Raw genomic sequence first — 25413 nt, forward strand, 5'->3', positions numbered from 1 at the left:
GTACCGATGGTGCACTTACAGACGGATTACAGAGATCGGGCACAGTGCGGCGGCTACACATTTAGCTGCGTCCACACGAGCTAATAAAGAATCTTACTAACTTACTAACATTACATCCCTAATGAAGTATCACCACTAACTTAGTAACATTACATCTCTAATGTAGACACCCACTAACTTACTAACATTACATCCCTAATGAAGACACCCACTAACTTACTAACATTACATCTCTAATAAAGACTCCCACTAACTTACTAACATTACATCCCTAATGAAGTATCACCACTAACTTACTAACATTACATCCCTAATGAAGACTCCCACTAACTTACTAACATTACATCCCTAATGAAGACTCCCACTAACTTACTAACATTACATCCCTAATGAAGACTCCCACTAACTTACTAACATTACATCCCTAATGAAGACTCCCACTAACTTACTAACATTACATCCCTAATGAAGACTCCCACTAACTTACTAACATTACATCCCTAATAAAGACGACTATTTTACCAAAATTACATCCCTAACCCCGTAAAAGGCAATTAACATTACCGTTAAGCTATTTATTTTATATTTTAATATATATCACACACACGCACTCATCGCTGTAAACCCACACGGTTTATTCCGTATTCTTGTCCAAGGAAATTGAGTTTTCAGATCCTCACGGCGGCGTACAACCGTTTCAATCCGAGTAAAAGAAAGAAAGTCTATTTGTTTTGCTCCCTTGTGATGGGACTTTGCAAGATGTGCATTTAGATTTATGAGGGGCACGGGGTGACCAATAGGGACTGAGTTGGTCTGTAATAAGGTCGGGCACTGATAACGGGTTTGCAGGCACACTACTATACACTACACTACTATACACTACACTACTAAACACTACGCTACACTACACTATACACTATACTACTATAAATTACCCTACTATAAACTACACTATACACTACTATACACTACACTACTATAAACTACACTACACTACTATACTCTACTACACTACTATACACTACAATACTACTATACACTGCACTACTATAAACTATACTACTATACACTACACTACTATAAACTACACTATACACTACACTATACACTACAGTACTATACACTACACTACTATACACTACACTACTATACACTACACTATTATACACTACACTATACATTATACTACTATACACTACACTACTATACACTACACTACTATACACTACACTACTATACACTACACTACTATACACTACACTACTATACACTACACTACTATAAACTACACTATACACTACACTATACACTACAGTACTATACACTACACTACTATACACTACACTACTATACACTACACTATACATTATACTACTATACACTACACTACTATACACTACACTACTATACACTACACTACTATACACTACACTACTATACACTACACTATTATACACTACACTATACATTATACTACTATACACTACAACTACTATACACTACACTATGCACTACGATACACTACACTATAAATACACTATACATTAAACTACTACCTTACGACAGACCAATTCACACCTTATTGGTCACCCCGTGGTCCCTTATGAATCTCAACGTTCATCCTACAGAGTCCCATCACAAGGGAGAAACACAAACAAATAGACACAAATTACATATTTGTGTTACCCGCATTGAAACGGCTGTACGCCGTATGGACCTGAAAACTCAATTTCCCTGCACAAGAACACGGGGTGAAACCGTACGGGTTGACATGGTATGCATCCTCATTCAGGCATAGCATCTTGTGGCCACACAGCAAACATCATCAAGCCAACTCCGCTCATCCTCGCAGAAGCAGCAGCAACAGCAGCAGCAGCAACAGCAGCAACAGCAGCAGCAGCAACAGCAACAGCAGCAACAACAGCAGCAGCAGCAGCAACAGCAGCAGCAGGGGCTTCTGGCTCGGCCGTCCAGCAAAGAAGGCGGTGGTCACCGCGTCATCGCTTTCAGATGCGCTTCTCCGGCCGTCTGTAACGCTCTAGGCAATAACGGAGAGCTGAAATCGTCGTCTTCATCCAGATTGACAAACTCATTTGTTTAGAACTGTTTTTTTGTGTCTAGATTGCTGTAATTTCCCCCCGAACCTCCGATTAGCACGGTTGGCTACGTACGGTGCATCGCGCGGCGCTTTCAAGATGCGCTTCTGCGGCCGTCTGGAACGCTCTGCCTACCGATATGAGGAAGTCACTGAGAGCGACGCACTTTTAAATCCTCATCTCGATGTAAAACCAATTTCTTGAGAACATCGTTTTGCGTGGAGTTTGACGTACTTCCACCCGCACCTCCGATGAGCACGGTTGGCTACGTACGGTGCGAAAGAAGTTCAACACAAAGACAAAGATCCCCCGTATAGCCTTAACAGACTGTAGGGGCAAGTGCTGTTAGCGAGCACCTATGAAGGCCAGAACGGCACACGAGGGGGTGGGTGGCCAGCACCACGCCCGACCGCCTTTGTCTCCCCAGTGGCGATGCTTACACACAGCACCGGGTACTCATTTGAGGCTGAGTCGACCTAGGGGAGGCCCGGGACCGGTTCAGATAATCGTCACTGGTGTGTTGGCCGTGAGCGGGAATCGAACCCGGGTCGCCAGGTTCATAGCACAGCGCGCTAACCGCTACACTACCGCACCTATGTACTCTAATCCCAGACATGGGGGAACAGGTGGGGTCCACATTTTTAAATCCTTTATATTAAGTTCACTTGCTTGCTTGCTTGCGCGCGTACGACCGTGCAAATCTTTCGGTCGTTTTTTAACCCACTTCACGTGATCCAATCGAGCTGACATTTTCCACACAGACTCGTTGTGCGTGACAATTAATTTTCGTGAAAAAAAAATTCCAAAATTTTACACTTTTTAGGAAAAAATAAATTATATTTAATTACCAATTGCTTAATGGTGGCAGGCAATCATCTGACCCATAGGTGGCAGCCATCTCAAGCCAGAGGACGAGAGGACTCTAGCCGCCACGCATATAAAGGATTTATAGTGGAAAACTTTGTTTTAACGGGTTAATTTTTTTTGCTGTGAAATCTCCTGGCGAGTCGGGGGGGTTTCACGGGAATCTCCTCGGCGCCCACGGGAGATGAAGGGAGTTCCTCGAAATCTGCCCGGTGCTCCACCAACCCTCGCCGCTGCCTCCACAGGTGCCCGATCATAGGCTGTGGAGGGTCGGGAGGTGTTGTGTGGAGTGTATGGGGGGGGGGGGGTGAGATCAGAGCAAATCCGGCCACTTTGTGCCCCCGAGCGGTGACCTATCCCCCGGCGCGAGTGACGGCGGACATCAAAAACCCCCCCGTGGCGCAACGGGCGAAGGTCAGCGGAGCTCGATTGGGTAACCCGCACCACGCTCACCCCACGGAGCTCACCGCTCACCCCCCATCGCTCACCAACGCTCACCCCCCCCCCCCACCCCCATCGCTCACCATCGCTCAGAGGTCGCAAACGGGTTTTGATTCCTTACCCGTACCCGTACCCGGCCGCACCAGGGTCGCAAACGGGTACCCGAACCCGGCCGTACCCGTACCCTACCCGTACCCGGCCGGGTACTCGGCCGGGTACGGGTAGGGTACGGGTATCGGGTACCTGATTGCGACCTCTGGGATGAAGCCATGTTGCAGGCGCGGGTGGGTTGATTCTAGGAACTTGAATTGTGAGAAGAGACAAGACGTTGGGAAATGAGTGACAAACGGTGACTCACCAGTGACTCACGGCCTACCCGTACCCGGCCGCACCAGGGTCGCAAACGGGTACCCGTACCCGGCCGGGTACGGGTAGCCGGGTATCGGGTAGGGTACGGGTATCGGGTACCCGGTTGCGACCTCTGCCATCGCTAGCCCCCCTACACCCCCCTCTCCCTCTCTCTCTCGAGATGTTGCAGGACCCATCCCACGTGGACACCACGGCGCCTTTAAACATTTGAGATGCGCACAGAGGGCCGTCGTCGGCCCCGTTGCTCGGCTGTGTCGTCACAACACAAGTTGTACTGCACCGCGTTTCACAACGTCTATGTCCCCCCCCACCCGCCGAGCATGCCTTTTTGTCAGCCCGCACCGCAGACGCAGCCCACGTGGTGAAGCGGTGGTCGAGCAAGGCCCCAAAAACACGAGCCTCATTCCATCGAGCGGTGGAGGTTTTGCGACTGCCGGGGTGGTTTGAACGCACGTGTCGATTTAAAGAGCACGTGGCGATGTCGCGACCTGTCGGTGGTGTGGAGACGATCCCCGCCAGCGGGACAGCAGCAGGAGCAGCAGCAGGAGCAGCAGCAGCAGCAAGAGCAGCAGTAGTAGCAGCAGCAGCAAAGAGCAGCAGTAGTAGCAGCAGTAGCAGCAGTAGTAGCAGCAGTAGCAGCAGCAAGAGCAGCAGTAGTAGCAGCAGCTAGGAGCAGCAGCAGCAGGAGCAGCAGCAGCAGCAGGAGCAGCAGCAGCAGCAGGAGCAGCAGCAGCAGCAACAAGCAGCAGCAGGAGCAGCAGCAGCAAGAGCAGCAGTAGCAGCAGCAGGAGTAGCAGCAGCAGCAGCAACAGCAGCAGCAGCAGGAGCAGCAGCAACAGGAGCAGTAGCAGCAGCAGCAGTATGAGCAGCAGCAGCAGGAGCAGCAGCAGCAGGAGCAGCAGTAGTAGCAGCAGCAGCAGCAGCAGGAGCAGCAGTAGTAGCAGCAACAGCAGCAGCAGCAGCAGCAGGAGCAGCAGCAACAGGAGCAGTAGCAGCAGCAGGAGCAGCAGCAACAGGAGCAGCAGCAGCAGCAACAGGAGCAGCAGCAGCAGCAGCAGCAGCAGGAGCAGCAGCAACAGGAGCAGCAGCAGCAGGAGCAGCAGCAGCAACAGGAGCAGCAGCAGCAGCAACAGGAGCAGTAGCAGCAGCAGCAGTATGAGCAGCAGCAGCAGGAGCAGCAGCAGCAGGAGCAGCAGTAGTAGCAGCAGCAGCGCCTTACTCTCATGGGCGTGAACGCGAAGGCGGACGAGGATATAAATATAATACACAAATGATGTCGGTGGTGATGATGCTGATGGTGCGTTGGCAGTGGCACACAAGCACACAAGCACAGACGACGACAAGAACGAGTTCGTGAATAACAGAATCGTGGCCTTCAAAGGAAATGTGTGCATATGTGACAGGCGACGTTTCGGGCAATGGACCGAATTCAGAGCACATTCATCAATGTGTTAAAAAAATAAACCCTTAACAGTGGCCTTAACGTAAAAATAATAGTTTAACACGTAGGCGTTCGCGACCAATATTATTAGTGATCTATGCATAAAACATATAACAGGCGACGTTTTGGGTAATACCCATCTTCGTAGCACATACAATAGCAATGTTTTGCTATGGAGGGTCATTGCCCGAATCGTCGGCCGTTATATATTTTAATTCGAGGCGACACACACACACACACAGTGCTCGTATCGCAGCCCGTTGCGTGTTTTGTTGTTGTTGTTAAATGATCGCACGTCAACAAGTGTGAGTGTACACGCACACACACACATCGTATTTCACGAGCTCTCACCACCACCACCACACATCATCAGCATCATCATCCACAGCATCAAATTTCGATTTAAAGCTTTCTGCCTTCTCGACAGCCCTGTTCTCCACCTGAAGACGGCTGCTTGCGTTGTGGCCGAAACGTCGTGAGAATTATTTTATTTTTATTATTTTCCTTCTACGTGACTTTACCGAAAGAACCAAGAAGATGAATGCACAGCATCATCCACAGCAGCATCTCTCGTGTCCCATCGCAGGTCGGCCTTGTGCGCCCGGGGGGACATCAACAACAACAGAAGCAACAACAGCCGAGAGAGACGCGCGCCCCGTTTACCTTCTGCGAGAGAAGCAGGAGAGCGGTGGAGGGGGGTGGAGGGGGGTGGAGGGGGGTGTAACGTGGAAGCTGCCTTGCCTTGCTCAGTAGCTTCAACACGGCTTCTGCCCACACCAAGCGGTCTCGCTCCTCGGTTTGTGGATGCGTCGTCGGCTCGAGCCGCGCCGCTCTTCCCGTTCGGTTTGTGCCCACGGTGATGATGCCGACTGACGATGTCTAGCGGCTGGTAGCCACTTCGCTGCTGCTGCTCGCTGCCAGGGATAACGCAGGGGGGGGGGGGGCTGTCCGTCTGTCACCGGCTAGTCACGCTCGCCCGTCCCCATGGTACGCGCTCAACGGAGGCTGGCCACTTGCCACCCGGCTATCGTCGGATCGTCCACGCGGCCGCCGGTCTTTGGGATTTCGAATTTTTTTTTTAACAACGCTGCCGACTTGTTTACAAGCCCCCCCCCGGCTTACACTCGGCAGGTAAATGCGCGTGACAGCGGCTGTCGCAGGCGGTCGCCTGGGCTATCAAAGCAAGCGACCAACAGACCCCGCGGACTCGCCAGCCCTAACGCTGCCACGGGGCTTTATAAACCGCTGGCCGACGCGGCCACCATCAATCTGCCCGGTCCGAACCTGCCCACTGCCACGATCTTCCTCCCCGCCGTCTCTGGCCGTCAGCCAGCGTCCCCACCACCACCACGAACACCACCACCACCACCACCGCCGCCGCTCTCGGCGTCCGCTGATCGTCACAATCCCTCGGTGTTGGCCGCAAAATCGCCGGCAGCCAAAAGCTCCCCCCCCCCTCCCCCCCCCCGTCACAAATCGTCCGCCGCCACTTGGCCTGACAGCCGCTGCCGCTGACGACAAGACGACGTTGGCCTCGGCTGCCAGCAACCTGGACGATGCCTGGCGGTCGCTATCCGGCCCCCCGACTGCCCCCCAAGCTGTATTATTGTTGTTATTATAGCAGGCTACCACATTCAACGGGGAGAGAGAATCTCCGTGCTCGTGGTCTCGTCTGTCAACCAGCCGCCACCAGCAGCTACCACGAGACCTGGCCGTGTTGTACAGCAGCAGCAGCCGTCGGTTTTCCCTTCCTATCTCTCTCCTCCTCTCTCTGTCTCTGTCTCGCACACCCACACAATGCACGCACGCCTCTCAGCGGATGTTTCGTGGACGCTACGACACCACCACCACCATCATCACAATCGCGCAGGGGCTGGCTACATCGTACACGGACGGCGGCAATGAACAAAGCGGATCGCACGCCGGACCAGACCCAGCCAGGAGGGGCAGGGGGGGGGGGGCTTGCTTGGTTGGGGCTGTTCGCAGCAAAGGGACGGGGGGAGGGAGGGAGAGGATGAGAGAGCGAGCAACTCCAACCTCCGCGAGATCAATCCGGCACCTTCGCTGCACGGCAAACAGCAGCAGCTGCTGCTGCTGTTGCTGCTGCTGCTGCAGCATCAGCGTCCCCACGCTGCCAGAGGTAACGACGACGAAGGGGCGACAGCGACGTCTGCGCAACGCCGCGGAGTCGTCGGAAGCAAACGGAGAATACTGCGGGCGGACAAGAGGAGGACGCCCGGTGGCGGGACATCGTCTCGCTCTCTCTCTCTCCCTCTTGGCAGTGGCGCGTCTCTCGTCTCGTGTTGTGAAGCGGCCGACGCGGGGCAAACCACAGCCCCGATTGGGGGTGGTGGTGGTGGGAAAGGAACTGTGCTACGAACCTGGCAACGCCGAGTTGGATTCCCGCTCACGTCCAACACCGGTGACGATTATCTGACCCCCTGATCATGGGCCTTCCCCTAGGTCGACTCGGCCTCAAATGAGTACCCGGTGCGCTGTGTAAACATCGCCACTGGGGAGACCGGCCGTGGTGCTGGCCACTAACCAGCACTTGCCCCAACAGTCTGTTCAGGCTGTACGGGGAATCTTTGTCTTTGGTGTCTATGAAATTGAGGCACAACGGTTAGCGAGCGTCTCCATGACGAGCGGAGCTGTATGGCAAAGCGCAATCCTATAACACAAATATAAAGCCCCCCCCCCCCCCCATAGAGCATCAACAGACTGTTAGGGCAAGTGCTGTTAACGAGCACCTAAGAAGGCCGGCACTGCACACGAGGTGGTGGGTGGTCAGCACCGCACACACACACACGTCGATACAGGGTGACTAACGACCAGTGTTAGACACCTCGTCCTACAAGACGTTCTTCTTGGTTCTTTCGGTAAAGTCACGTAGAAGGGAAATAATAAAATAAAACAATAAAATAATTTTATTTTCATTATGGTTCTTTCGGTAAAGTTACGTAGAAGCGAAATAATAAAACATAATAAAATAAAATTCTCACGTTTCGGCCACAACACAAGCAGCCGTCCTCCCACCCAGCTTAAATACGCTGCCAAGCTTGGCAGTGTTCATTGGAGCGCTGTCTTTCCTACAGCTGTTTCTTCACCTGAGGACGGCTGCTTGTGTTGTGGACTAAACGTCGTGAGAATTGTAGTTTTATTTTTATTATTTTATTATTTCCCTTCTACGTGACTTTACCGAAAGAACCAAGAAGATGAATCCCTGCAGTCACGAAAGCTTTAAATCGAAATTCTACAAGACATCTTGTTGACATGACACGGACGTGTTGCTGCTGCTCTGGCTTGAGAGGTGTGGGATTTATCGGCATAAGGCACTGCCACTATAGTTCCAGCTATGCCTATCCATAACAATCCTATATTATTGTATCCTGTACCCTATATTCCCATAGTACTGTGACCAGGTGTGCAAACAACCTCTTCATAGAATGGATTGTGGCCCGGCCGAAATGAATCGCCTCAAAGCGGAAACCTTAAACTCAACTACTTTATTTTACCAGGTAAAGCCCACCGAGCAGTGTGTAGCTCTTTTTCAGAGGCGACCTGGCCACAAATGATAGCTCAACGAAGTGGCTTATCATGTGGAAATTATAGCAGTCGCATAATCTAAACGCGCGTTTGTAAATGGAAATACCGGATGACCCGGATAAAAATCCACACGACCAGGGCGATAACATCTCACCGCCACGGCACCACGATAGGCGACGTTTTGGACAATGGACCTTCATAGCAGAAAATCGCAACGCAGATCTCAGTGCAACCTACTAAGACGTTGAGCTTTCACGAACATAATATGAAGGTGTACCCTCGTGGTAGTGCCTTACACCAAAAATCCCGAATCCAAGCCAGCCCCAGCATCCTTCTGGAAAAATAACGAGTATGTAATTAACCCCCAGGGACGAAGACTCGGTGTGGTTGACAATGTATCCACATATTCTGTACTAATCTATCATTTAGGCTAATTGCGCAAAACAATACGAGCGAGATACGTTCTTAAATCAGAATACAGCCACGGATCGTGACAATGGGATTGCGTGTGGATTGTTACATTAACGATTCATCCACGCGCATACTACTTCACACAGATGTCCCTTCATTTAAAACCAGGCAAGGGTTCACCGAGAAACGTCACTTTTGCTACATACATCCAAATTGTAATGTGTTCCAGTGAAAGCTGATCAAACACAATATTGATTTCTTTATCGATTGAAAAAAAAAATCTGACCGGGTCTCCAGATTTGTTTGAAAGAGTGATCGTGCATTGGGACGTTTTGACGGCACCATAAAAAAACGTTTGGAGAGTAAACCAGAGTACAAGAGGCAGTGCGCGGCAGATGTCACTGTTGAATCTTCTTTCCTCCGGAGCCCTTCAGAGTTGCGAAATCTTGGGCCACCCAATCAGCCGTGGCCTGACAAGGTGGCCGTGCACGCGCTTGCAAACAGCGACATGTGCCGTCCCTGTTAAACAAGCGGCAAATTGAAAGCAAGCAGATACGCCTGTGCGCGACATCTCACAAGGGGCGCGAGACTTCATTTCGATTTCAACTTTTTATTGGAGCTGGCAGTATTGTGGCTCTTTAAAGAAACCAGCGCAAGGCTCATTTAAGCGTTAACAGCAAAACTCGCAAATCCCGCACGACCTCCCACCACAAACAACTTTGCCGCCTGCATATGCTTTTGCGTTTCCCATTGTGAACAGGGGATAATAGTAAGGTACTAGGCGAGGAGATGTGGTCTCCCTCGCCTAGTATGCAGAAGGGTCGTGGGTTCGATCCCGGACCCTGACGACGCCTGGTCGTATAGTTGGGAGTCTGCGTCAGAGGTCGCAACCGGGTACCCGATACCCGTACCCTACCCGATAGCCGTTTGCGACCCTGGTGCGGCCGGGTACGGGTAGGCCGTGAGTCACTGGTGAGTAGCCGTTTGTCACTCATTTCGGTTAGGGTACTGGTAGGGAACGGGTACCCGTACCCGGCCGGGTACGGGTATGGGTACCCATTTGCGACCCTGGTGCGGCCGGGTACGGGTAAGGAATCAAAACCCGTTTGCGACCTCTGGTCTGCTTGTTCTCTCTCTCCCCCGTGGCGGTCGCGTGGATTGTTCTCCGCTTCTCCCCCGGCGTTTCCCTCCACATTTTAAAGACATGCATTGAGATTATTTGGCTGCAACTTTAACTTCCCACACATTATGATAGAAGCCACTTCAAAGCGCTAGCATCACGTGTTGGCCAGGTCGCCTCTGACCAAGAGCTCATAGGCTCAGTGGGCTTTTTACCTGGTCAATAAAATAGTTGTTTATCGTGTTTGTTACACAGGTGATGACGAGGTGACAACACCAAGACAGGTAATTTATTGAAGTGGCTAGCACGAGGTTGCGAGGCAACAAAGTTGAATAACAATCAACACAAAGTGATAACAGGGGTCCTTTTTATCCTAACCCCACATATCATAAATGTACCTCAATTACAACGCAGGTCGCCACCGTGCATGTTGTGAATGTATTCAAGTATCTGTGTAGAGTGCTATTTTATACCGTTACTGAATCACAACAGATGTGCTTAAAGTTCCACGTCACATCTATAGAGGCATTGCGTCTTGTTTAACGTGTTCCCATAAATCTGCCGTTTGAAAACAAGACAGCTGTAAAAATTCACGGAGGACATGCCGATTTTAAATTGTAGCAAGCAAAGCCTTGACAAACGATGGCACCCGACACATAAGTTAAGCAAATTTCGGCAATCATTTTAAAAGGAACAATTTTTTAACATTTCCCCACTTTTTTATTTTAATGAGATTTTCTCATCCTACCGTTTTTTTTGACCTCACAAATTATATTCCTCGAACCAAGAACAAACACACCGGTTCATCGCCATCCTACTCCACTCTGCCACCTCGAAGAGGAACATTTATTGGGGTTGCGTGTGCTTTTGTGAGCAAGTGGGACCATGGCACCAGCACTGCACGTTCACGCAGCGCACAGAGGAACCTGGGGAGAGAGGGGAGGGGGGGAAAACGTCCGAGTTAAACACCGACATTCATTGCACGCTTCATATAATCTTGATTTGATGCTTTCGTGACTGCAGGAATCCAAACTCTTTGGTTCTTTCGGTAAAGTCACGTGGGTAGAAATCAAATAAATCACGACGTTTCGATCGCAATACAAGCGACCATCATCAGGAGGAACCGATACAGCAGGACAACTATACAATTGTCACGACGTTTCAATCGCAACACAAGCAACCATCATCAGCAGTTGTCCTGCTGTATCGGTTCCACCTGATGACGGTCGCTTGTGTTGCGATTGAAACGTCGTGTGATTTATTTAATTTCTACCTTCGTGACTTTACCGAAAAAACCAAAGAGTACGCTTCATATAAACCAAATTATTTTTGACACGCAGGCTTTCGCGACCGATATTATTCATAATAAAGGTTTTTTCGTGGTTAGATCACGCAAGTATAAACTATTCTGGAAAAATCGCCCGATGATGCTGCATGTAATTACCAGCGAAACGTCACTCAAATTGTAAAGCTTGTGGATTTACTCTCCACCACACCCGGTTGGCTAAAGTAGTAACTAATTGGAACGTTTAGTTTATGCGACAAACCTTACTGGTTGGCTGTCACGTAGATGAAAAAAAAGAATAAAATGAAAATAACTTAATTAAATCACGACGTTTCGGAGGCAACACAAGCTTCCGTCACATCAGGTGGGGTAGTAATTTTGCTGTGGCCGTTCCACCTGATGACAGAAGCTTGTGTTGCCTCCGAAACGTCGTGATTTAATTTAGTTATTTTCATTTTATTACAAAAAAAATTTCACCTACGTGACTTTACCAAAAGAACCAAAGAGTATGGATCCTTGCAGTCACGAAAACTTCAAATCTAGAACGTTTATACTTATGCGATCAAACCCAAAAATCCTTTATTATCAATAAACAATTTTTATTTTACCAGGTAAGACCCACTGAGCTATATAGCTCTTTTTCAGAAGCGACCTGGCCATAAATGATAGCTCAACAAAGTAGCTTATCATGAGGAAACTTATAGCAGCCAAATACTGGAGAGGCATGTTTCTAAATGTGGAGGGAAAAGACGGAGGAGCTGGAGAAAAATCCACACGACCATGGGGAAAACATGCAGGCATCGTCAGGGTCAGAATCCAACCCACGACCTCCTGTATACCAGGCGAAGGAGTTAACATCTCATCAGAACGGCTGCAAAAAAACACGAAATTGCATGCGTTTGCAGCTACTTGTAAACCAAGTGCAGTTCTGTGTTGGGGTTCTGTGTTGAACGTAAAAAATTAAACAATAAATTCTGCTCTCGATCTTTTACCATGCGCAGCAGCAGGCATCTGTTACAACTCGTGTAGCCCACCCAATCAGGAAGACATGTGCTTGGCACCCAGCACGCGTGTTTGTTTAACAGAAAAACAAAGTTGGCAGGGGGAGGTGTGGTAACAAGAGCAGCAGTTCGTGACGGTAACCTTAGAAGAGTCCGTCGATTTTCCCCGTGGCCACGTCGATGTCGATGTCATAGAAGCACGGCCTTGTGGGTAGCCCTGGCATGGTCATCATCTGAAGAAGAGAAAAACGAGCTACGTCCAAGAACATTGCCGCCCGCCGCTGGGTTTACAGGAACACCTCCGATTAACACGGTTGGCTACATACAGTGTGAAAGGTCAGCGTACAAACATACAACAAGAATGTTAGCGTAATAAAAATACCCCCCCCCCCCCCCGATATATTCAGTTGAGGTGAGCAGCTTGCCTTCTTTCAAAACAGAAATGTCTTTTTTTAACGGGCCCATCAACCAATTGTAGAGTACACTTTAATATAAAGTGATGTTGTATATTACGTGTTGTTTTCAGTGAGGCACTGATTAGATCAGTCTGTGATTGGATGGGATTTGTCCACACACAGAGCTCATATCCCCGTGCCATTCATGAAACTGTGTTCTAAATGCATTTATTGCAAGTACATTTAAAAGACGTACCCATATGTAATCATCCTATCCACTTTGGAATGTTTTTTAACGAAATTAACCAAATTTAATTCCCCCCCTTAAAAAGCAAACTTGATTTTGAAATCATGTTAACACTGAAAATGTAACGAATTGCAAATGTTTAAGCTCATGAATTACGAGCTCATGAAACACTTAACATGATGCACATGACAATCTATATTCACTAATTCTGCGAATTATTCGCGAGCATACAGGCCAAAGCAGAATTGACGAACCGATGGCCAGTGGGCCGGGTAAGGCCTGCGACTTCATTTCATAACGGCCAATGGCCAACACGAGGCCTACCACATCGATATGGCCCACAAACGATATTCACGCATCACCACAAACACCTTAAGCTGCACGAATAAAGTACCAGAGTGGAATATTTTCAACCTAACACATCACTCTGTTCGCATTTTGGCGTTCTCTGGTCTGACTAGGCCCTAAAGAAGGCTGAAGACCGTTTCTGGTGTAGGCCAATCAGTTTCAAAGACAATGCATATATTATCAGAACATGTGTGTTTGCATGTTCACCACAAGTACGTGTGTTGATGCAGACTTGATTCCTTGCCAAAAGGTTTCTATATGGCGTTTGAACATCTTAACACCTCTTGTTTTATTGCCAGAAAGGGTAAAACCTATTCTTATGTTTTCATAAAGGGCAATAGCCCTTGATGTGATTGATCGAGGCGTGCGCTCATGTGTAGTTGCCTTCAAAAGGTGCTCGGCTAACCAGCAATTGCCCCAAAATTCTGTTCAGGCTATACGGGGGGGGGGGGGGGGGGGGATCTTTGTCTTTGTGCGCTCACCGTGCCGACGAGCGGGTAGAGGAAGCCGGCCCCCACGCTGGCACGCACGTCGCGAATGGGCAGCACGAACCCCTTGGGGACGCCCTTCAGCTCGGGCTGATGAGACAGCGACAGGTGCGTCTTGGCCATGCAGATGGGCAGCTCGGCAAAGCCCTGGGGAAACACAAAGACGAAGATCGCCCGTGTAGCCTTAACAGACTTGTAGGGGCAAGTGCCGTTAGAGTCGCGCCTGCGAAGGTCGGCACGGCGCACGAGGGGGTGCGTGGCCAACACCACGCCAGGCGGCCTTTGTCTCCCCGGGTGGTGATGTTCACACACCGCGCCAGGTACTCATTTGAGGCTGAGTGGACCAAAGGGATGCCCAGGACCGGTTCAGATAATCGTCACCGGTGTTCTCTGCGAGCGGGAATCGAACGCTGGTTGCCGGGTTCGTAGTGCAGGGAACTAACTGCTCCACTACCGCTATGCTACCGCACACACAGACAAGAAGGTGCGAACATACTAAAAACAGGGAAGAAAAATCATCCATATGCATGGGCTCTGTGATGGTTACCAACGGGCGTTTGCCATCGGAACTATTTAACGAGCAATAATATCGTTAGGCTTCGAGCCGCGCAACAAGATAACGTCACACTGCGGGTGATGTGTGACGTCGCAAGATCACAGACAGCCGAAGGAAAAGAAACCTGGACTTGAACAAGCAGGGGAATCGGCAATGCAGCCAGATATGAATTGCCTGTCTCACTGTACACAGCAACACATGCACACGCTAGCCCACCAGCTGTACACACAGTGAACATTGCAGCACCAGCTGTACACACGGTGCACACGCACCACCAGCTGTACACACGGTACACACGCTAGCACACCAGCTGTACACACAGTACACATGCTAGCCCACCAGCTGTACACACGGTGCACACGCTAGCCCACCAGCTGTACACACAGTGCACACGCTAGCACACCAGCTGTACACACAGTGCACATGCACCACCAGCTGTACACAGGGTACACATGCACGCCAGCCATGCCCTACCTGCTTGGTGTAGAGCTCGATCTTTCTGCGCGCCTCCTCCGAGAGGCAGATGTCGTCTGCGCCGTACACCTTCTGTGCGATGACGCGGATCTTCTCCTCCACGGGCAGCTGCACCAGGACAGACCCCAACACGCGCTCAATGGCCTCGACCTCGGGAAATTAACTTCCAATTCCGATTCTGCTCAAGTTCACGGAAGTCTCCAGCGCTCTGCTGGAGACGAGGGTTGGCGGATCGCATAATCGAGATTTGTGTAACTTTCCATCTCGCCGGGTTGCGAGGGAGCGGTGCTTACGGGGCGGTCCGTGTGCCGGTACCGCGGCGCGCGGGCGGGACTCACCTGCACGTCGTAGAGGAAGCTGGGGGCGGTCAACGACTCCTGGGCAGCCTGCCGCACGGCCTCGGCGAGGGCCCTGCCTCCCTTGCCGCCCTCGGCCCAGTGGGTGCAGCGCACCACGTCGGAGGCGCCGGCTACCAGCGCTAACTCCCGCACCACGTCCAGCTCCGCGTCCGTGTCAGTGCTGCGATCGCACGTTTCCGACGACAACACCACGCCAAGACCGCGCCCGCTAGAGCGTCATCACTGCCATCGCTGTCAAAGGGGGGCCACCGTGGCGAGATGTTAACTACCTCGCCTGGTATACAGGAGGTCGTGGGTTCGATTCCAACCCTGATGCCTGTTGCTGTATATTTGGAGTTTGCATGTCTCTATTCTCGTGGTCATGCAGATTTTTATCCAGGTCCTCCGTTTTTTCCCTCCACATTTAGAATGAACATGCGTTTAGACTATGTCTACTATACATTTCCACGTGATAAGCCACTTCGTTGAGCTATAATTTGTGGCCAGGTTCCTTCTGAAAAAGGGCTATACAGCTCAGTGAGCCTGATCTGATAAAATATAAATAGTTTAGTTAGTGAAGCTAGTTGTAATTACTGGCGAAACGTCGTACTCAATTTGTAAATGTTGTGGCTTGGCTCTCCAACACACCGGTTAGTGCTGTACTAGTGACGAATTGGCATGTTCTGTTTACGTGACAACCCTTGCTAGTTGGCTGTGTCGGGTGGTGGCGGGTTTTAACGACACATTTATATATTTACGCGATCTAACCCAAAAACCTCTATTATGGATTATAGTTTAGTTTGTCAATATGAAGTTTCATTTTACAAATCGGATCACTTACTGCCAATGAAGAATGTACGATTCTTACAGATGTATGTTATAATGTATTTGCATTAAATTTCCCAGTTTTGCTTTCAATACGTTGAGCAAGTATTCAATTTATAAAAATTAATTGAAATATGTTTTTAAGCTGCTACTGGCATCATGTGCTGTGCATCAGGTGTTTTTACAATCTGCGCTTGGATAGAATCCTTCAGTCATAGCTTAGCTACACGTATAACATATTCACAAAAGCTTGGATAGAATCCTTCAGGCATAGCTTAGCTACACATATAACATATTCACAAAAGCTAGTTAGTTATTCAACACAATAAGCACAACTTTATCCTGATCACAAGCAGCATCCGGTTTTTATGCAAGTAGATATTATAATTGTTATCCATCCTACAATATCCAAATAACGTTTAGTCCAATAACGGACACTGATTGAAAAAGACAAAAAAGGGGAGTTAGGTTTAAGTAATGTTCAAGATTTTTTTTTTTTTGCTCATGAGCGTCACCTGTACAAGTACATTCTAGCAAAGGTTAGGAGACGTCTCTTACGTGAACATGTTGACAGCGACGACGACGGGCACACCAAACAGACGGATAATCTCAATGTGCTTGTGAAGGTTGCAACATCCATTCTTAACCAGCTCTAAATTCTGTTGGGGAAGAAAGAATCAAACTTAAAATTACAATACAAGTCAGATTACAAGGCACATCTTGTTGCAGATGCACAAGTCTGATATAAGCAAATGAAGTTTACATTGCACTGGTGGAGAACGGGGAAGGCTACGGGGCAACTTCTGATATGAAAAAGCCACATCCATGTAAAGCACCGTTCAAATAAAAATGTCAGCCCTTTGTCGATGCAGTGCTCGATGAAGGAGTCCCACATGCCACGATGGTCATGGATGTTGTTTGACCGTACTTCACCACGCTGGTCAGTGGGGTTGGTGAAGGGACATGTGGGTGGGGTCGGGTGGGAGGTGGGGGGGGTTGTTCGACCAGTTCAGTTATCACTTGCCACATAGGTTTAGGCATGGCAGGGAACTGGTCCTGACCACCCCTAAAGATCTCTTAAGGAATCTAAATGGTTTTTACTCCCTTCTTGAATTGGAGTTATAACAAGTGTCCCCTTAAACCGGACTCACCAATTCTACAACTGCATATGCCGTTCTGTACTCAAGCCCTAGGCCACTGGGTGCACAGCGCCACCACTTCACTCCACCATCAACACCTGTAAAAATGCTCAAGGTGACGTGTGCCGCTTTGGCTTGGCTGACCTTTACAATGCCCGCCTCTCCTGCGACTCTTCAAAGGCCTCCCTCCCCCCACCACGCCCCCCCCCCCCACCCGCGCTCACCTCCTTGGTGTACTCCTCAGGCAGGGGCTGCCCAGCAACCACAATGGGGCCTCCGCCGTGCATCTTGAGGGCCCGCACGGTGACCACCAGCACCGCGGCATCGGGGTAGAGGCCCGACAGGCGGCACTTGATGTTGAAGAATTTCTCCATTCCGATGTCGGACCCAAAGCCAGCCTCCGTCACTGAGATGTACACATCACCGATCGCCGTTCAACATTCATTCATAGCCGTTTGGAATGGTGTAGCTGCTTTCCTCCAATGTGCAACTAAGAAGTTTATAGTCATATCACATTGTAATGTACAGTATTGGGGCTCTGTGCGAGTCTGTGGATCTCTATATGCAAATCTCTGGGTCCGAGTCTATGCGAGTCTCCGTAAATCTCCGTAAGTGTAGCTGTTCAATTTGCGATGCCAGTGAAGTGCTATCCATCACACACACACACCAGATTACTTTGTATAGTATAGGCCTCCGTGTGAGTCTATGAGTATTAATGTGCATCTCTGCGAGCCTCCATAAGTGGATATTAGGAGTCACCTAATTGTGACTGCGGCGAAATGCAACCCATATTTCACATGACCGATTTTTGCCAAACATGTGTAGAGGAGTAGTGGGATGACGTCATGTCATCTGTAGAGGAGTGGGATGACGTGATGTGATGACGTCATGTCATCGAGGCAGTGGGGTACTTAAGGGGGACCCTGGGACGAGGGCGGGGTCGCCGTGGGGAGAGTGAGGTGGTCGCCATAGGGGAGTGAGAGAGTGAGGGGAACGACAGCCTGCGTGGAAGACATCCCAGCTGCCGCCGAAGAAGGGCTAGAGATGTAGAGGTCTCACCTCGTCGCCGGGCGGTGATGGGAGAGCCCCCGCCCGGGCAGATGAGGTGATAGACATAGGGGAAGCCGTACCGGGGCGGAGATAGTTGAGGGATGTCCGCGTAGAGGACAGAGTTCTGACGTGCACCATGACGGATGTAAGCGTCGAGTGTAGAGAGTATAAACAGAGTGTGTAAGAGTGTGTAAGAGTGTGTAAGAGTGTGTAAGAGTGTGTAAGAGTGTGTAAGAGTGTGTAAGAGTGTGTAAGAGTGTGTAAAAGTGTGTAAGAGTGTGTAAGAGTGTGTAAAAGTGTGTAAACGGAAAGCGGCCCTATGTAAGAATCCTCGTCTCAGTCTTCCTCTACAAGCCTCCTGAGTGTCAGGAGTTACTACACAACACATGTGCTTCTGCAGGAGGTACAAATACTATAACATCTGGACGACCCCAGACGCCAAAGAATGGCTTTCCAAAGCCAACACAATGACTAGAATTTAAATGATGGTGAGCTGGGTGCTCGTGCGACATACACATTTGTAAAATCTGTGAATTAGTCACAGCCACTAAGATAATGTCATCAACGGAGTAAGGGACCTATGACCTAAGGGAATTGCGGTGAGCTTTGATGACCTTGGTCTATAAAAACCATAAAGAAAAAAAACCTGAAAGAAAAAAAACCTTAAAGAAAAAAAACCACATGACGTAACTTTACTGGGAGCTGTGCAACCAGCTGGTGCCTAGCTCGTGAGGGAGATAAAAACTGGGGCGCGTACCGACAAAGCCCTGCTCTCCCACCAGCTTGAGGGCGATCTTGTCGGCCAGCACCGAGGAGTTGCCGTGGGCGATGTTGGCAAAGGGGCCCGCGTGAACGAACACCGGGCTTCCCTGCGGAGGCCACGGACGCACGTGCGTCGTCGGACAAGAAACGCAACCCCCCACAAAAAACCGGCTCTTGCGGATACGCACCTAGCCTGTGTCCCGAGCTGCCTCGTACAACTCCCAGTCATAGCGGTCAGTTAACCCATAGCACCTGTGAAAGGGGGGGGGGGTCTGATCCCGTGACCTCCTGGCAGCAAGCCTTTGACACTTCACGTGGCCTTTAAATTGCACCTTAGACCCTGGCGCAAGTGCTGCGGCGACATCACCGTCATTTTAGGGTGAATGGCGGCTGTTGTTGTCGTTGTTGTTTGTGACAAGTCTAAAGCTTCTCGAATGAGACATGGTCAAAAGCACCACTGTGGCACTCTAGTGATCCTTAATGGGCACAGAGCATCCGATCGTGATGTCAACATGTTTTTTTCTCACCAACAAAGCTTCAAAATCGTGTCGGGCCCGATTAAGAGACTCAAAGTAGCCAACGCGTCAAGAAGTCGAGCGACGCTCGTTTCTCGTACTGCATCTTCGTTTAACAAGAAGTGACGGGCGAGGCAATGCCAACAGTCCCATTAGAGGAGTGCTGTGAATGGCGTATTCCGGCAAAGTGGGGCCCTCACCTCCAGTGTCTGCATGAGGTTGGGTTTGATGGCCTCCTTCATGAGCACCGTGAGGGCTCCGCTCACACCCTGCAACAAAGACAGGCATGCATGGCACAAAGTTCAAGACACCTCCGATTAGCACGGTTGGCTACGTACGGTGCAAAACAAGTTCAACATAAATTTAAAGCCACCACATATCTGGCAGGCTCAGCCACGGCACATGGCCAGCTAGCAGCACGTCTTGCCATGAATACTGATATTGTATAGATTGTACATTGTATCGTGAAAACGCACATCATCTTGCGTCGTGAAAACTTTATATCGTATAAATTTACATTAGCATCGTGAAAACGTACATCATGTTATATCGTGAAATTTAACATCGCATAAACTTACATTGTATTGTGAAAACGCACATTATGTTGTAGCACGACATTTTATTTCATATAAACTTACATTGTATTGTGAAAACGTACATCATGTCGTATCGTGAAATTTATCATCGTATCCGATTTAAAATCAGACTGCGGCTCCCCTACGTACCAGGTCCTCTGCGGTGACGGGTTCCCCGCCGCGGCTCGTCGCCACCACCATGCGGACCAGACGCTCGCGCATGTCGCCCAGGCTGGTGGCGAGGGCCAGGATCGCCATGATCTCACTCGACACCGCAATGTCGAACTGGGTCTGCGGCAAGAGCGGGAGACGAAAACAAAAGGACACGAGCTGTTAACTCCCTCGCCTGGTATGCAGGATGTCGTGAGTTCAATCCCGACCCTGCCATCTGTATATTTGAAGTTTGCATGTTCTCCCCGTGGTCAGGTGGATTTTTCTCCGGGTCCACCGATTTTTCCCTTGACATTTACAAACATGCTTTTGGAGTATGTGGCTGCTAGAAATTTCCACGCGATAAGCCACTTCATTGAGCTATAATTTGTGGCTACGTCGCTTCTGAAAAATAGCGATATAACTCAGTGGGCCTTACCTGGTAAAATAGTTTATTAGTTTAAAGTTTTAGTTTAGCTGAAGGAGCCACACCCAACAGCCCAGGAAAACGAAGCTGTGGTAGACAAACTGTTAGCAAGGCATTTTGTTTCATGTTTTGTATTCGAGTGTTTGTCGCCGCAACGTGGCATTGACCTGCCCGGCGCATGTTCGCAATTTTTCCTGCACAGTATCCATGCCACGGGTAGAGACAACGTTGCTTTAAGCTCGTACATACGCACGTACCTCCCGAACCATCCCATTCTCTGTCGGAGCCTTTCCAATTGTGATCTTGCGCAGAAAGCGATCATTGGTGTCCATCACTAAAAAAAAAAACATACTTATAGTAAAGATTGTACTACGATCCGGAGATTATAAACCCACTTAGCAAGAAGAAATATGTTAAACTAAAGCTATCAAATGTCCTAGGTTGGCCGGGACAGTCCCGGGTTTCAGAAAGGCTATCGCCGTGTCCTAAAGCGTTTTCCAAGGTCAGAATGTAGTCCTGCTTCACATTTACACAGCTCCACGCTCGACTCATTATCCACCACGTGTCCTTGTTGAGCCTCTGAGAAATGTGGTAGCTTTATGTTAAACGCATCTACGATTTAAGCTTCATAGAGATGTTACCAAAATGTGTACAGTATTTTTAGTATTTCGATTTAAAGCTTTCGTGACTGCAGGGATTCATCTTCTTGGTTCTTTCGGTAAAGTCACGTAGAAGGGAAGTAATAAAATAATAAAAATAAAACATAATAAAATGAAATAATTCATTTTATTATGAGGCGATCCACATATACAAACACAGAGACAATTTTAACCGAGAAGATGGATTCTGGCTTAGCAATCATTGGAAGGACGTAATAAACCATTTCGATAAACATTAGGGTGGGTAGAATAATACATAGTGTTATGTTGAAATGTATAAGGTATAGGGTGGTTTATAGTAATACAGTATATAATTTAATGTTGGGTTTATCTATGGCAGTATATAGTACGGTATATGCTCGTGTGATGTAAGAGAATAAAGTTTAGATGGAAGCATATTATATAATTTTTACGACGTAGAATTGTAATGTTTTACTTGCTGTTAGTAACTCAGCTTATTGTAGAGTATAGTAAGTATACTGATGGTGCTATGCAGTTTATACTTTAGTTTTTTATGTAGTTTATACTTTAGTTTTCTACGTGGTTGTTTAGTAACTGCAGCTACATATCAATAACATTCCTTTCCTTTGTTAATGCTACTCCCTGCACCCCCCCTTGGTGCTGCTGATCCTGCATAATGCATGGGCATAATATGACTTTGAAACCCCCCCCCAGCCCACCTCCTACGCATTTTCCATGAATATGCTAAATTCCTCTTCATATGCACATTCTTTTTGTTAAGGCGCTCTTCCACCTCCAACCCAGTTTATATATAAGCTCCTAGCTTGGTAGTGTCTCATTCTTCACCTGAAGACGGCTGCTTGCGTTGTAGCCGAAACGTCGTGAGAATTATTTCATTTTATTATGTTTTATTTTTATTATTTTATTACTTCCCTTCTACGTGACTTTACCGAAAGAACCAAGAAGATATTTTTAGTATGTTCATAATTTCACATTTTTAGTATCAAATAAATGTAAGAAAAACATTCAACCATTATTCATTGCAATAATTGTTCACCAAATTAGCATGGGATGTTAAACTACAATTAAACAACTATAATTAAACATTATTGTGCAAAATCATAACACGAAGATGTGGAGTGGCAATCACAAATACATTTAAATAAGATGTTGAGGCAGCATCACTAACTGCACTGAAAAAAGTTGCCAACCCTTTACTGCATTACCATATTATCCGGATTATAAGACCCTCCCAAAAGCTAGACACACACAAAATCTGTGTCGAGTGTCAATATCTGGGCACTAATCTGGTCACACACACGTAGGTACAGGATAATAAGACGCACCACCAATTTTTGCATTCAAATTCACGGGGGGAGGTGGGGGATAAATAATTATCATAATCTGGATAATACAGGGTACACTTTGTGATGCCATCTCGCCCGATCGTTGTTACTGCTGTATTTTGTTCAGTAATCGTCAAGATCTGTGCGTGCTGGATGACGACGGATCTGCGTTTAGTTTGTATTACCTCTATTCCACGTTATCGACTTGGGATCGATGTCAAGGCGTGCAAATCGTTTGATCTCCTCATCCGTGAGTGTATTCGGATCCGATTTATCTATTTTCAGTTTCTGTAAACACACACAACAAAACAAAGGTTCCTCTGCATGGCCATAGAGACTGTTGGGGGAAAAAAGAGTGCTGTTAAACAGCAGCTGTTAATCCTGGCATGAATGCAGCACCACTTAGGTGATGCGGACACACCACACTTAGAGCGAGGAATCTCTCAGTCAAACCAATGGGAAGCCCAGGACATGTTCAGACAGAACTTGTTACTGGTGTTCACCATGACCAAACATTCAAGTACACACAAACTAACCAATACATTTAATTTACCAACGGATACATGTTTATTTATGCACGGTACCAATTTTACTGAATGTCTCAACTTCAAATGTGGGAAATATAGCACCATCTCGACAGAATGTCACTCAACATAAACGAAAATTTTTGCACATTTACATCACACTGTGAATTAGTTCATTCCTAGCATTCACACAATGTGTTTCATTCCATTTCCCCCATCACTCATTTTCCATGCAAAACCCTAGAGATGCATTATTTGTTATTTCACAGAAGCTACACACGCACTACGTAACGTCGGAATGTACCACATAACTTTGGAATAAACACGGAATATAACCGATGCACTTTCTTACCTTCAGTCGCGCTTGCTGAATTGGAGAGAAGGCTCGACTCCCTTTTTGCAAAGGCACCAGACGTGCAAAGAGGGCCTTTGAAGAAAACACGTGGGGATGAAATGGCAGAGGAGATCAAAGCCACCTTTAAAAGGCGACGAGTAGCTACTGCATCTGATTAACGTCCATTTAGCAGCATGCATAAAGGTAAATAAATCTATGTTTGACATATTTACTGTGTTTGGTAAATGCCATGTCTTGTTTCCGCTAAGGTACTGTGTTTAAATGTTTTACTTGTGTTCCTACTCTGGAATAACAATTCATTTAGGTACTTCCACAACCACTACATTCTGCAAGCACCTATAGCGGATGCTGTTGGCAGTATAAATTATATTAAATCATTTGTTGAGAACTGGGAAAAGTGTTTCATTTTATCAATTATATTGCAAGCGCGATATTGGCAGTATACCACGAGACTATTACATATTCATTTGGACCTCTTGTTGCATCCGATTGCTTAAACTGCTCAAGTACATACACAATTTGAACGACGCGGACGTCACTTTCACGCATGAGCAATTACAACAATTGTAATGCAACTGGGGAGGATAATCCAATGCAAAGTTCGAGTAAGATATCAAGGACAGAGCTAAATGGAAGCAAGGCCATCTTTGAGCAGCGATTCTTGACATTTACTGCAGCCTTGCACCCCTTTGGTTCTCAATCGTTAAAACAATAATGTTTAAATTTCGATTTAAAGCTTTCGTGACTGCAGCAGGGATTCATATTCTTGGTTCTTTCGGTAAAGTCACGTAGAAGGGAAATAATAAAATAATAAAAATAAAGCAATTAAATTCTCACGACGTTTCGATTGCAACACAAGCATAGGTTTGATAAAACAAAGTAGTTGTACTTATGTGCCTGTGCTTAATTTGTGTTTCAGTGATTAACATTCTAAAAAAATCTGGCCATGTCTCACACCCCCAGAAAGGGCACCTCACACCCCTAGTGGGTGTGCGTACCCTAGGTTAAGAACCACTGTCTTCGAGAATGGACGTGGTTCAGAGTATAAAGCGTCACATCACCCAATGTTAGAGGATGGTAAGAGGACATCACAGGACAATTTCGGAGGCCCATACCTTGAATTGTTTCTTACCCACCCACACACACCCAATGGAAGCCCCTTTCTCACAAGCCCTGCTACATAGGTCCTCGTCTCATTGCATTAAAACCCAATGATTGCTGGTACTTAAAGCTCGAATGTGACAAAAGTGATACAAAAAATAACTTTGTTAGTTCCTTAAAAACACAGATGGCTTCTGTACTGCGGAAGCAATCTGTGCGGATGAAATACTCCTGAAGACACACGCACTTTGGAAAGCATTACATTACACTCCATAACAACCCACGCATACATGCATTTGCATGCCTTTTCCTAACTTGTTGAAGCATTAACTACGGCGTATAAAAGATCGCTGAACGTATAAAAAGCCAGGCCTGCTGATAGGTCGCCCACCCCCCTCGCCCTCCGACGCCCCTCGCCCTCCGACGCCCCTCGCCCTCCGACGCCCCTCGCCCTCCGACGCCCCTCGCCCTCCGACGCCCCTCGCCCTCCGACGCCCCTCGCCCTCCGACGCCCCTCGCCCTCCGACGCCCCCCGCCCTCCGACCCCCCCGCCCTCCGACCCCCCCGCCCTCCGACCCCCTCGCCCTCCACCCCCCTCGCCCTC

General features: G+C 48.2%; 1 protein-coding gene across 3 annotated transcripts in view; it reads right to left on the bottom strand.

The window, feature by feature from the left end:
* Positions 1-9762: 9762 nt before the first annotated feature.
* MTHFD1 (methylenetetrahydrofolate dehydrogenase, cyclohydrolase and formyltetrahydrofolate synthetase 1) overlaps positions 9763-25413 on the bottom strand; it is a 38230-nt gene continuing 22579 nt past the window's right edge. For all 3 annotated transcript variants that reach the window (XM_078617018.1, XM_078617016.1, XM_078617017.1), the window contains exons 15-27: positions 23706-23780; positions 23015-23117; positions 21121-21197; positions 20437-20577; positions 19912-19980; positions 19192-19303; positions 17609-17790; positions 16804-16904; positions 15421-15601; positions 15083-15190; positions 14047-14199; positions 12717-12807; positions 9763-11214 (exon numbers count right to left, since the gene is read on the bottom strand). In XM_078617018.1, coding sequence (XP_078473144.1) covers positions 12718-12807; positions 14047-14199; positions 15083-15190; positions 15421-15601; positions 16804-16904; positions 17609-17790; positions 19192-19303; positions 19912-19980; positions 20437-20577; positions 21121-21197; positions 23015-23117; positions 23706-23780 — 1392 coding nt within the window. In that variant the 3' untranslated portion in view covers positions 9763-11214; position 12717. The remainder of the gene's footprint in view (positions 11215-12716; positions 12808-14046; positions 14200-15082; positions 15191-15420; positions 15602-16803; positions 16905-17608; positions 17791-19191; positions 19304-19911; positions 19981-20436; positions 20578-21120; positions 21198-23014; positions 23118-23705; positions 23781-25413) is intronic.

The sequence above is a fragment of the Lampetra planeri genome, chromosome 52, assembly GCF_965212315.1.
Source record: "Lampetra planeri chromosome 52, kcLamPlan1.2.h2, whole genome shotgun sequence".
Taxonomy (NCBI): domain Eukaryota; kingdom Metazoa; phylum Chordata; class Hyperoartia; order Petromyzontiformes; family Petromyzontidae; genus Lampetra; species Lampetra planeri.